Source organism: Cornus florida, unplaced genomic scaffold, assembly GCF_030987335.1.
Source record: "Cornus florida cultivar Cherokee Brave unplaced genomic scaffold, ASM3098733v1 CherokeeBrave_3.0.0_Hap2_Chr02, whole genome shotgun sequence".
Taxonomy (NCBI): domain Eukaryota; kingdom Viridiplantae; phylum Streptophyta; class Magnoliopsida; order Cornales; family Cornaceae; genus Cornus; species Cornus florida.
Genome location: NW_026775572.1, coordinates 5,720,870 through 5,734,573, shown reverse-complemented (window position 1 = coordinate 5,734,573; position 13,704 = coordinate 5,720,870). Strand labels below are relative to the sequence as shown.

The 13,704-nt window shown below is 34.5% G+C and overlaps 1 protein-coding gene across 1 annotated transcript; it reads left to right on the top strand.

Annotated features, from left to right (window-relative positions):
* Positions 1–6,339: 6,339 nt before the first annotated feature.
* On the top strand, positions 6,340–13,551 carry LOC132293293 (uncharacterized). Its single transcript, XM_059790721.1, has 6 exons — positions 6,340–6,574; positions 7,967–8,223; positions 8,349–8,560; positions 8,732–8,996; positions 12,821–13,145; positions 13,319–13,551. The coding sequence occupies exons 1-5, from the start codon at positions 6,481–6,483 to the stop codon at positions 13,124–13,126; spliced, it is 1,134 nt and encodes a 377-aa protein (XP_059646704.1). The 5' UTR covers positions 6,340–6,480; the 3' UTR covers positions 13,127–13,145; positions 13,319–13,551.
* Positions 13,552–13,704: the final 153 nt, after the last annotated feature.

Sequence of the window (13,704 nt, the reverse complement as noted above, 5' to 3'; positions counted from 1 at the left end):
GATTATCAAATATATTGATTTTGAGTGATATGTTTGGATTTTAGTTTAAATTGTTTAGTTTATTAATATTTAATTTAAGTTACAGGTTCTAAATTTTAAATACGTGAAAACAAAATTATACTATTGTATTAGTCGCACGACATATTATTTTATTACAATATTTAGCTTATAGTGACAATATATTTCTGGCAACATGATAGATATATTGTGATAAAAGATATTTTGTCACAATAAAACAACTTATATAGTAACAAAATATTGTTGCAACATGGTATATATATTGCGACAAATGTATTGATTTATTTTGTCACAATATTTAATCTTATAGTGACAACATATCTGTCGCAACATAGTATATATATTTCGACAAATGATTTTGTCACAAGTAAATAACCCATAGCGACAATTAATTTGTCGCAACATGGCATATATATTGCGATGTATTTTTTGTCATAATTAAAATAACTTATAGCGATAATAAATTTGTCGCAACGTAGAATATATATTGTGACCAAAACTTTTGTCACGATAAAACAGTTTATAGTGACAATATTTTTGTCGCAATATAGGACATATATTGCGATAAAAGATTTTGTTATAAAAAAATAACTTATAGCGATAATTTTTGTCACAAAAGAGTATACATATAGTGACAAAATTTCATTTAATCACAAAATGGTGATCAACAGTGACAAATTTTATTAGTCTTGGAGGGTGTATGACGACAATTTTTGAATATTTTACGACAAATGTTTTGTCACAATTTTTTATTCATTTTGTGACAAAAAATATTTTATCGCAATATATCTTACCTCTAGCGACAAATTAACATTTGTCACAAAAAACATATTGTGACCGACTTCTAGCGACAACATTGCGACAATTTTTTTTTTTTTTTTTTTTTTTTTTTTTTTTTTTTTGTCTCCATAATCTTATCATGACAAAATATGTACTTTTAGCAACAAATTCTTCTGTCACCAAAGACCAAATTTGTTGTAATGTAATATAATTATAATATTTGTTAAAAAAAAATAATGTAAAGCATTTAATAAAAATTATTTTATATATTTTTGTAAAAGCTAAATATATTAAGAAATTTCTTACACTTTAGAATAGATATAGATATAAATATAGATATAGATAAAAGAGAAAGAGAGAGTCCCATGTGTTGAAGAAAATTTGAAGATAAGCATCAAAGTTATAGTCCAAAATCTGCAACTAGAAGTCATAGAGCTCTAGTCAATGTGATTGCCGTGATTGTGGATTTGGCCGCTAAATTGCTTCGCTAATTCGGATCAATCCAACGCCAGTAGGAATAGTTGAAGGGATAGAAGGTAGCTCTCGCATATTCGTTCTGTTCCAGTCGGGATTCGGTAAGCGTAGAGACGCACCAAAATGCGGCGCGAACCCTCTGAAGTGGATTCCTAAGCAGTCCCTTACATTGAGTTCTTAAGTGGTTTATATTTGGTCACATCATTCACCAACATTTGGCAATTAGAACCGTGTTTGACAATTAGATCACCATTTATAAGTAACATTTCACCACCATTTATAAGTAACATCAAGTCTAAAAAGTAATATCACCATTTGCAAGTGGTAACATCACCACTTAAAAGGTAAAGGTTGTTGACAGCCAAATACACCACCATTTATAAGTAACATTTCACCACCATTTATAAGTAACATCATATGAGTCTAAAAAGTAATATCACCATTTGTAAGAGGTAATATTACCACTTAAAAAGTAAAGGTTGTTGACAACCAAATACCTAATATATAAATAGTATGTTGAATTGAGTTATATTTATGTGTGATTATTACTTTTTCAGTACTACGTGAATACCTTTTTTTTGATGGTGAAGGCGGTGATTGTGGCAATTAATATTAAATTTTGTCAATTTTTTTTCAAAGATATGTTAAATAATTTATACCTAAGTATATGTTTTTTTTTTTTAATATTTGGAAGGAAAAAAAAAAGATGCAACTCTTTTCATTAATTTTGGAAACATCAAGTGTTTTATTTGTTATCTAAAGTTAATCCAAGTGACTTTAATTTTGGTTTAAATTCTTTAAATTAACATGTTAAAGTGTTTTTAAAATACTTTAATTTCAAATAACAACATAAATGATATGTTGAATTGAGTTATATTTATTTATGACATTACTTAGTCTGCATTATGTGCATACCTTATTTTGAGGGTGAAAATGGTTTTTAATTTTTTTGTAATTGGTGTATCCAAACGCTGCCTCAAGAGCTATTAAATAAAGAATGATGTGGCCAAATATAGACCACTTCAAACTCACTACAGGGGACCGGAATGGATTTGCACTTCAGAGGATTCACGCCCACCAAAATGGATGCATAATCATTCGGTCAGATCACATATCGAAAGATGGGGAATTGGCGGTGTTTCTCCAAAATAATCACGGAAGAATTTTTATTCATTTTATTAGTTATGAAGCATATGAGTACTTTAGTAATTCATTATAACAACGTGAGGCTCTTCTAGTAAATTATACAAGTTCAATCTGTTAGTGCATTTGACGGTCCGTCACAGGGAGGTCCGTATAGGTTAGTTTCATTTTCATTAGAGGTCCAAATAATTTTCTAAATTATAGTGGAGGTACCTGTAATTATGACAAACTATAGAAGATGTCCCTATAATTATGGTAAATCATAAGAAAGGTTCTTGTAATTATGACAAACTATATGAGATATTCTTGTAATTATGGCAAACCATATGTGATGTCCGTGTAATTTATCCAACATAATTACTAATAGATGTACAAATTAGAGCTATTTTTTTGAAATTAAGGAGAGTTAGATGCAAATATTGCAGTATAATTCAACAGAATTTTTGCATTTTTTCTTTTAATACCACTATTTTTATTATGGGTTAATTCCATCTACACCCCTGACCTTTGACCATATCCCACTTACACCCCCTCTAGGTTTCAATATTCCACGCACACCTCCTAACCTTTGACTATACGTATCAAGTTACCCCCTCCTGTTAAACAACTAACGGTGTTTTCTGATGTCAGCATGATAAAATTGTTAAAAGGTCAATTTTACCCTTCTAATATGTAAATTGACATCTTTAACCTCATTTACCTATACACAATTACAAAACTACCCCTAATTTGTTAACTCAAATGTTTAAGAATACCTTTCTTTTCACTATATATACATCAATATTTACATTCATGTATTATCAGGTTTTTTTTTTAAAAAAATAAAAAACTATAACAAGATGTAGTTCCTTGAATAAAGAGATTAAAATTTTGAAGTTCAAGCATTTGTATCAACATTATGATTTTTGATTAGTGTAGAAAGAAAGCTATCATTTGAACTATACAAAAAACAACAAAAATGAATTAGTTCTAAAATTGAGTTAAGGTAAATATGATCACATCAAGATTCAAGACACTAGTACAAAAAATTTAACAGAAAATTAAGGAAATGCTTATTTCTGGAAACAAAGGGTGATCAAAGCCCTCATCATGAAATGAATACAGTTAAAGTTTCTGCTGTTGTTATCAAATTGTGAAAAGGGGTCTTAGGGTTTTCCATCTGCGAAATGTCAGACAAAAATTGAACTGAATTATCTTATTCGTCGTGATCCTTCCACTTGAATTCAGATCGATCAAGAGCAAGAGACATATATAGCAGATAAAGTAAGCTCAAACCAAAACCCTTCATATATGCTTATGCTCAAATACAAATCATGATACATCCATCAGTTACCTAATCATACAAAATCCAATTCACAAACCTCGTTGTCTGAAGAGATACAAAGATTAGCTTCAGAGGTCATTTCCTACTAATATCCAAGCTTAATAGTCAATTAAAGACAAATCAAGTAAAAAAACATAAGCCATGGAAATGAAAAAACCCATTCCCCATCCTCATCCCCTCCTCAAATTTCATGTTCACTGGCATCATCCTAATAGCAATTACAAGTTTCATATCTTTTAGAGAGAGAGAGAGGGTTTTTACTCCTTTCCATCATGTTAGACAAAAATTCCTTCAAGATCTTCATCGCTAGCGTCGAAGTCACTCGTCCGGATCTTCATTTGCTGGCTCCAGGGGCGGATCCAGGATTTCTAGGTGGGGTGGGCTAACATTAAACATCATTATTAAGGAATTGGTTTCGGCCTTTATTTTAGTATGGTGGCTAAGTTTACTGGGCTTCATTTGGTTTTTGGGGTGGGCTAATACTATTAATTTTTTTATTTTATTTTTTGGGCTGGGCTAATATATTAGTATAGTAAATTTTTTTTTAGGGGTGGGCTATAACCCACCTTTGCCTACCCCTATGTCCGCCCCTGGCCAGCTCCGCCTGGGTCCACCTTCGTGCCTCCTGACGTGTGAAGTCGCCGGATTCTGCCAATCCCCAGTTGATGACTACTCCAATGGATTACGGGGTTGTCCTCAGCAATTCTATAGAGGTGGACGGCGCCCGTGGAACTGTCTCTGTTGCGCCGTGGGTCGGTTGCAAGTTTGGAGCAACTGGGTTTGTTAATATCACCGGCGGTGGCCGTTTGGGGTGTGACCGGCTTCTGGCGGGTGCTCCGGCAAGTGAATTCCTCTTCGTCATGTGAGGCAGAAGCCACTGCTCTCTAAGCTTCTATACAGCGGCAACGTTCCTCCGTCTGTTTCTTAAGTAACCGGAAAACCTTGTCACCGGCCACAGCCGGCGGATTCGTTGGGAAAGATATTGCTGACATCTGACGGCTTCGCCATACTCGCCGGACTGAAGTTCCCTTGAGGTGGAGCACATAGTCCTAACTGTGAAGAAGCGCTGAGTCAACATGGACCCGATCGGTGTCAAGCTACAGCGAATGAATCCGACCAACATTACCTGTACACGAAGTTCAGTCCGTCCATGGCATGCTCACTAAAACTGCATCACCCGTACTTGCTGTATATGTGTACATATTTGTATGTAATGTGTATATATTTGTATATGACTATGTGAGTAGGGTGTTTTAGTCTTTTTAATTCAACTCTAAATTTTTATAAATATTAGTAATATATCATTGATGGGCAAAATTGTAAAATTACACAACTCCGTTGGTAAAGTTAACGACCATCACAGTGATGGGAGGTAGGTGAAATATTGAAATCTAAAAAGAGTATAAGTGAGATATGATCAGAGATCAGGGGTGTAAATGAAATTAACTCTTTTATTATTTATAGATGTTGAATAATCACGGATAAGAAAAACCTTCAACTCCGAAGAACAAACATGAGAGTTTGTTAGTAAGACGTTTCATTCAATACCCAAACAGTAATTCACTCGTGAGTCGTGACGGTGGTTGTTGCCTAGTGCTACTTAGCTGTCTTGTCATATGTATATATAGTATGTATATATTCTGTATACATACTATACCTTAAGAGTACAATTTAGCTAACAACTAACTAACAACACCACCACCTAAAATAGAAAAAAGATGATATTTTTGCCTCCTATCAATTATACAAACACACATACTTTACAACTATTTATCTAACACCACCATGAAAATAGACCATTTCTTTACCTAGCGGATCATATTAATTTTGGTATTTATATTACTCCATGTGAATAATTGGAGTGTCCCATATTAACAGACTTTTTTTTTTTTTTTAATTTTTATTTTTTGTAATTGCTCAAAATAGATGAAACATTATTTCGACCTAAAATATTATTTTAAAAAATATTATTTCAGGTAATATATATATATATATATTATTTTTTGATATTTGACAAAAATGCATGTTGAAGTTAAGATTAAGTTCATCGGACTGAAGGTCTAAAATAAATTATAAAAAATGAATGAGTAAGTTATTTTTATTAAATTTTAATTTTTTTTATTCATAAATATTTTATGACAATTAAATACTAAAAAGTATTTAATTTTGCACATCTTTCTATCTCAATCAGTAATTAGAGGCAACTTAGTTACAATGTGAAGTGAGGTTAATAATTGTTAATGGACCTCACTCATCCCTGGTTTTTTAAAACTTGAATGCCCTTCGTAAATAATTGACGTGGACCACACAGTCACAGAATTAAAATATTTTTAAAAATATTTTAACCTCACTTCACATTGTAACTAAGTTGACTCTAATTACTGATTGAGATAGAAAGATGTGCAAAATTAAAGGGATTTAGAGTTAAACGCCCCTTAATTTTGATAAGCAGGGCACTTTCAACCCCGAAAGATACATAATTACCCAAATATAGTGGTACTTTCAGTAAATTTTTTAAAATCAGGGGCCTTTTTTGTCATTCAATTTTTCTAAGCCTGTCTGCCTAGTCAAACCATTTTAGAGCTAAACAAAAATATTCAACAGTAAACCCAAACAGCCTTGCACTGTTAAGCCCCCCTCCCTGGCCACTATATACCCCAGATCTCACTCTCTCTCTCTCTAATCTTTGAGTTCTTTGTCATCTGCTTAGTGGGTATTGTTTGACAGGGTTTTGTGTAAAAATGGCGGCAGGAGTGAACAGGAAGATATCAGCGGCATCAGCTAGGGCTCATACCAGAAAGTCAAAGCAGAACAATTCTTTACAACTTCCTTCAGGTGGATTTTCTACATCTTTTTATAGTAATATGATCTATGTTTATATACACACACACACACACAGACACACACGCACAAGCACAAGCACAAGCACAAGCACAAGCACGTCTTTTTGTCTAGTCTCTGAATTGATGTTCATATCAGTGTACCTTTTAGATTCTCCAATTTTCTGAAACAATTGTGCATAAAAGCTCATGGATTAGAATTTCGGATATCATTCTGATGTGAAACGGATAAGTTGCCTGTTTGGGGAAGTCAATTTGATGCATAATTTGGCACTTTCAAGAAATGGGTTGATGGGTTTATGATATATGCCAGCTTTTATTAGCAAAGTGATGATTCTGTTTGCTTTATGGTTTCTGGATGGTATTGTATTCATATAACCTTTCTCATTTTAGTGAATTTGATATGAGATTGTGCTGCTCTATGTATGTCCTTCACATAGATATCATTTTTGAAAGTTGTATAATGCATCTATTTCACATAAATATTTTCTGTTATATTTTCTGATCTCATAGTTTATAATATCTTAATTGAATCTGATGTTGATGCAAGATGTAATGAGTTGTGAACAATTTATGTCCAAGTGATTATTTATTTAGATTTATAGTATTCTAAACAATTGTGTATTTAAGGCTTTGTATGTATCTATGTTACATGGACTCTTAAAAGTAGTGAAGTACCCGTGTCAGATACACACTGCTCGGACATGAGTATGGGATATGGGTCTGACACTTTTGGTTGACATGTACTTAAAAAAGCATATCCAATTATTCAATTTTATTATACTATTACTTTAAAATAAGTTAAATGCATATATTGAACACTATGTTACATAAAAGCATTACTTCACTTATCAAAAAAAATGTTACATAAAAACATTACTTCACTCTAGAAAATAAAATAAAATAATTAAATGAAATAAAAATTTAGCCGTGTCCATGTGTCCTGTTTGGGGATTTGACACGTTTGACGCATGGATACATACTCATACACGACACACGTACCTGAGTCCATGTAACATAGGTATATATATTAGAGTTAATAGCAAAATAAAAACTTTTGTTTGCTTTGTGATATTTGAGTATGGCTAACCTCTCATATTGCAACTTGTCATGTTGTTGTAAATTTGAAATAAAATCCGTACTAGCTTGAGTGATATCTCCTCAATCCAAGTCCCAAATGGGCAAAAGTGGGTGGTTGGCTGTGTATTACCTATAATTTTTTTTTTTTGTTATATATTTCATATGTATTTGAATTTTTTTTATGATTGACTAATGGAATTTCCCTTTGATCATAATTATTGTTCTTCAAAATTAGTATAAAATTGCCCCCAATCCCCACCTCCATCACTTTATGGACTGTATATTAATTAGAACTTCAAACTTTCAGGGATCTTTAAGAAAATATTATTGGTCTTCCTTATGGGGTTTCTGGCATGGGCTTATAAGGCAATACAACCATCTCCATCCAAGATATGTGGATCTACAGATGGCCCCCCTGTTACAGCTCCAAGAATAAAACTTAGGGATGGAAGGCATCTGGCCTACAAAGAGCTTGGTGTTCCAAAAGACGTAGCCAAATATAAAATTTTATTTGTCCATGGTTTTGACTCTTGTAGACATGCTGCTGTTGTAGCCCTATCACCGGTATTGATTCTTTATTTTGTTTCTCATTTTTGCTTTTGTCTTGTCCTTCAGTTTAACTTTTTGATTTTTTTGTCAAGAGTCTGTTCGGTTTTTTTATAGCTTGAGTTAGTGGTTGGTTTCTACAGGATGTTGTTGAAGGTTTAGGGGTCTATATTGTGTCATTTGACAGACCTGGTTATGGAGAGAGTGATCCTAATCCAAAACGAACTGTGAAGAGTTTGGCTTTGGATATAGAGGATCTTGCTGATCAGTTGGGACTAGGATCCAAATTCTATGTGATAGGCTTTTCAATGGGCGGACAGGTGATTTGGACCTGTCTCCAGTACATACCTCACAGGTACAGTTTTCAAGTTATATGTATAAGAGATGGAAGGAGAGAGAGTGCTCAAAACAGTATAAATGTTGTGAACTTCTTTCTTATAAAATGTTACTGCTGTCTTTGATTTTTTATAAATTTTATCCTTTATCGCTTTTATCCATCTCAAGCGGGATATTATAATGGAAACAGGCTCGCAGGAGCAGCGCTTATAGCTCCAGTTGTTAACTACTGGTGGCCTGGTTTTCCTATGAACATATCTAAAGAAGCCTATTACCAGCAGTTTCCACAGGACCAATGGGCACTTCGTATTGCTCACTACACACCATGGCTTACCTATTGGTGGAACACTCAGAAGTGGTTTCCTGCTTCTAGTGTTATAGCTCACAACCCTGCACTGCTTTCACGCCAAGATTTAGAACTCTTCCCCAAACTTTCTCCAAGAAAGGAGTATGCGGTATATATTCAGAAAACCTTACCTCTCGTATGATTTTTCATGCTGAATGGAATGGTATTTTGCAGAAGATAGCAACATTTAGAGTTTGTGCATCATAAAATTTTGTTTGGACTTGGAGAGTGTTTCTTTAAAATATTGGTAACCATTTATATTTGAAAATATGAACTTGAAGTATTTGTTTCTAAATTGTAATGGATTTGAAGTTCCGAATTTCAGCAAGGAGATAATTGAACATGGTAAACTCCATTCAATGGCTAGATTTTAAACCAAGTGCATCTTTGTTTGGATTGTTACAAGTGTTTGCTGATCCCATTACTAAGAAAATCTTAAAAGTTGATACTAATTGCATTGCTTAAATTTTTAACTTTTGTTTTTTTTTTATCTCAACATGTGTCGTCAAATTGGCTATCATAGGAGCTATTGTTCAATGTTATACATATTTAAGTTGTACTACAATGTTCTGGCCTACTTCCGGTGCAAATAGTTGTGGATGGAAACCTTAAACATGGAATTGCTTTAGCTGGAAGAGTTCATAATTTTTTTATTGTGGTAGCAAATTGATAGAATGCATGCATTTATAGAAAGATTACTTAGCTGTATTTATCTTTCATGTTATTATTTTTGCTTGCTTCCATTTAGTTTATGTTTCATATGAGTTCAGAGTAAAGGATTTTATTATAGGAGCATTCAGCACCGATTATGGGATTCCTCACGATTGGAAGCCTTCCCTATGAATGAAACTATTTTTCACTAGAGATTGCAATCTAGAATATCGTATATGAAATTGATATAACGTTTTCCAAAACTAAAACGGCGACTTGGAGGTGGATTACGGTTTTATTAGCTGTATAAAATGTTGGTTTTGGCTTTGTTAAGGCTAATTGCTTGGTGCAGTAATAAAGGTTAGGTTGCCAAGCCTGAGAATACGGATTCAAGTTGAGGGCATCTACTTTGTGCAAATAATGCCAAGTCTTAGCCTGTAGCAAGTTTTTCCCGCCCAAATCCTCAAATAATGGGGAACGCACTTAGTGGTGATCTTTTTTCTTCAATGACTCTATCAAAATGCTTTAAAACCTTCTCGATTATTTGTTAGGTCAATAGACAATCTGCTTATTTGGCACTGCAGTTCTGTGTAAGGGTGGCGATGGGGTTAATCAAAAGAAGATGACTTAGGTGAGTGACTCATGGAAATTGCTTTATCAAGCAACTGCATCGTCAATTGGTGTTGCTGTGACTGGGATGAGAAGGAAAGGAGAGAGAGGTGGCTATGGAGAGAAAAGTGCAGGTGTGCTCCACCGTGCCACTACACAAGTAAAATTGATTTAAACTCCATGAAGAGCAATACTTAGATGTTTCCACCAGTGTGACAGTACTGTCTTGAACTGGAACCTATAGATGACGTGCACTGCAAAACAGAAGGGCCACAGGCATAGGTACAAGCTCTGGTGGACATTGCTGATGGTATCTGAACCTGCATCGCTATGTGCCTTCTAGATAGAAAATACATTGCACTTCCCATCCGTCGATGCAGCACAACTCAACAATCCACATGTCGCTCCCGAACTCGTGTATCTGTTCTCTAGTTGAAATGTGGATGTATTGCCATAAAGCATTTGGTTTCCTGAGTACATGGCATGTTGTATCTCCATGATGTTTTGCATTCATGTCACTTTCTCGGTCAAATGCACATGGTGTTTAGACATTGGACACATACAAATAGGCCAGGGTGAGTTTCTACATGTGAGGCTTGATACCAGAACTATTCCACCGCTGTGCACTCTTTGGCCACAGGAATGGCTATGTAGGATTGGTTCACATTGTACATTCTCTTGCAGTGTGGTGTCATAGACATTCAACTGTGCACTCTCAGGTCAAGGAGTTGGTTTCCTCTAAAAAAAAAATAGGATCTTTGACTTTCTGCTCAGTCCCATGAAAAAGGTGCTTTGTCATGCATGCACCTGGTGCATCTTATGCTTGTTTGGAACTTTGGATTGGTAGTAGGGTTCAAGGAGCTCATCTATCTAGGTCATGGAGTGGAGGGCAGTGAGGTTCTCAGAGTTCTCTTGATACTCTCTGTTTTTCCTCTAAGACTGCCTCAGTTTCCACCTTACCTAATCTACTGGGATTGCCATCATTTTATGTGAAATATCTTTTAGTGTAATAGGACCCAAACACCTACATATCTCGCTGTAGTGGTGTCATGTCTGCTCTTAGTCGTGTGAAGTCACTATAGTTTTTAACAGGTACTATTGGTACAATGAAGCTCTTTGATCTAGAACACGGGAAAGGAGTCTTTAGAGCATTAGTATCAGTAGAAATATATGGGGAGATGTTATGAATATTTTGTTATAGGGTAATACTTGTCTGAGGTGTGACAGGCTTAACTTTTCCACCATGTAATTCAATTGTTATGTGTGTATATTTCATTCCAAGACATTAAGGTAAGTTTTTGTCCTATTCATCATTGGCAATTTCTCAAGGAAAGGTGTTCTGCTTAAATATCTTTTTAATATACCTTGATATTTTTAATTCTAACTTATTTTGAGTCCTCCTATTGTTATGTTATTGTCTTGTTTAAATATTTAGTAGCTTGATGCAATTTTCAATTTTTTTGTTTTATTTTTATTTTTTAGTAATTTCCTTTAGCAAGTTGCTATTTTGGTTAAATCTAAACTCTTTCTCATAATTGTAGCAATTTAGTGCTCATGTTAATATCAAAATTTTGCAATAACATGCTCTTGTGCTGAACTAGTAAGTGAATTAATCTTTGAGAGACTAGGATTAATTGTTGTAATGGTATCTTAGTTCGCCTACGAAGCAACTCAAGAGTCAATATAGGCAACTTGCCATAAATTCCCAGGAGTAAAGGTAAAAGCCAAAAGGTCAGAAGCCACCATACAGGTCGAAATCTAATAAGTCACACTTTAATGTGCCAATGATTGCCATCATTAATCACTAAACATCGGATCATCACTGCTGGTGTCTCTGTTCTGCGGTGGAAGCAGTTTGTGAGTTCCATTCTGGTGGCTATGTGGTTGTGTTCTTTCTACTGCTGTGTTGTTTGATGGGAAAAAGGATGAGATTCTTGTAGTTCCAAGTTTGCAATGTGTTTTTTCTTCAGGAAGTTTGTCTGAATGTGTTGTTTGATGGAAAAAGGGGTGAGATTCTCGTAGTTCCAAGTTTGCAATGTGTTCATTCTTTAGGAAGTTTGTCTGAGCTATGTATGAGTGTGCTGATGATGTTTGATTTGATTTACAGAATAGGAGAACATTGTAGTACAAAAGGAAGTCCGGCTTGTGAATGTTCACCCCCTTCCCCACCCCTTTCATAATCATGTTCTCTATCATCTCTTCTTGTGAAACAATTTTCTTCTTCTTCTTTTCCTTTAAATAGCGTCTTACAATAGTTGTATAGGTCCGTAAAAACATTAAGTGAATCCCGAGATTGTTCACCGTTTTGGTGGTGATGTGCTGAATTAGTTATGGCTACACTACGCAATGAAACTCATCTGTGACCTGCAAACATGTTCTTAGCCACTTTAAGTAGTCAGATTTTGATAATTGATTGAGCTTTTGAATCTGACTGAATTGGGAAGAGTTTGGAATGTTTAAATAATAGAATCATAGTTCTAGCTTACCCAAAAAAACTCTATTTGTATTAGCAAGAATTTCTTTCCCCCCCTGAATAATTAGCAAGAAACATTCTGTACACACTAAATTGTTAATTTCTTTTGTTGTGCTTAAATTAGTTTCGAAAAGTTAGTTTGGGTACTATAATTGTGATTTTATGGTTTAATATTTAATTACTTTTTCCGTGGGCTTCAGGCACAAGTAAGACAGCAAGGAGAATTTGAGTCCCTTCACCGTGACTTGATGATTGGCTTTGGAACTTGGGAATTTGATCCTATGGATCTGAAGAACCCATTTCCAAATAACGAAGGTTCAGTTCACCTCTGGCATGGTGATGAAGATCTCTTTGTGCCTGTTACACTGCAACGTTACATTGCTCAGCGTCTCCCTTGGATTAAGTATCATGAGCTACCAGGTGCCGGGCATATGTTCCCATATGCTGATGGAATGGCAGATGCTATTATAAAAGCACTATTAATCAGGGAGAATAGCGTTCCATAGATATGACATGCCACACAAGGTCGGCATTTCTGTTCCTCTCACATTTCTCTCTTTAGCTATTTTTATCTGTATCATAATTTTTGAACCAGGTGTTTATTTTTATTTTAATCTAGTCCTTTAAAAATTACACTCCCATTTTTTATTTTTATTGGCATTTCTTATTTTGATCTGGTTTTGGAATGATTTTTTCAGGCCGATCAGCTTAATCTGACTAGAGAGAGAGCACGAGGTGTCCCACGGCATGGTTGTAAAGCAAGCTTGCCAGATTAATTGCATTACAATCACTCCCTGTATGCTTGTACCAGTTTACATTTATTTACACATAAAAGACTCAAATCTAGTCATTTAAACATTTACTCCTAATGTTGGCTTGTGCGCTGTGTGTGTGTGAGTATAGAATCTATAGAAATATTATGATTGGTAAACGTTGCTCTATCTATATGCTGATCATGAATAAATAGATTCAGCCAACTTCGGTGGCAACCAGCCAAGTAATTACAAATAGTGGTCACATCCCAACAATTTGAAGAAGGAATTCAATTTTATTATTTTTCTATATATACAAGAAAGTTAATTGG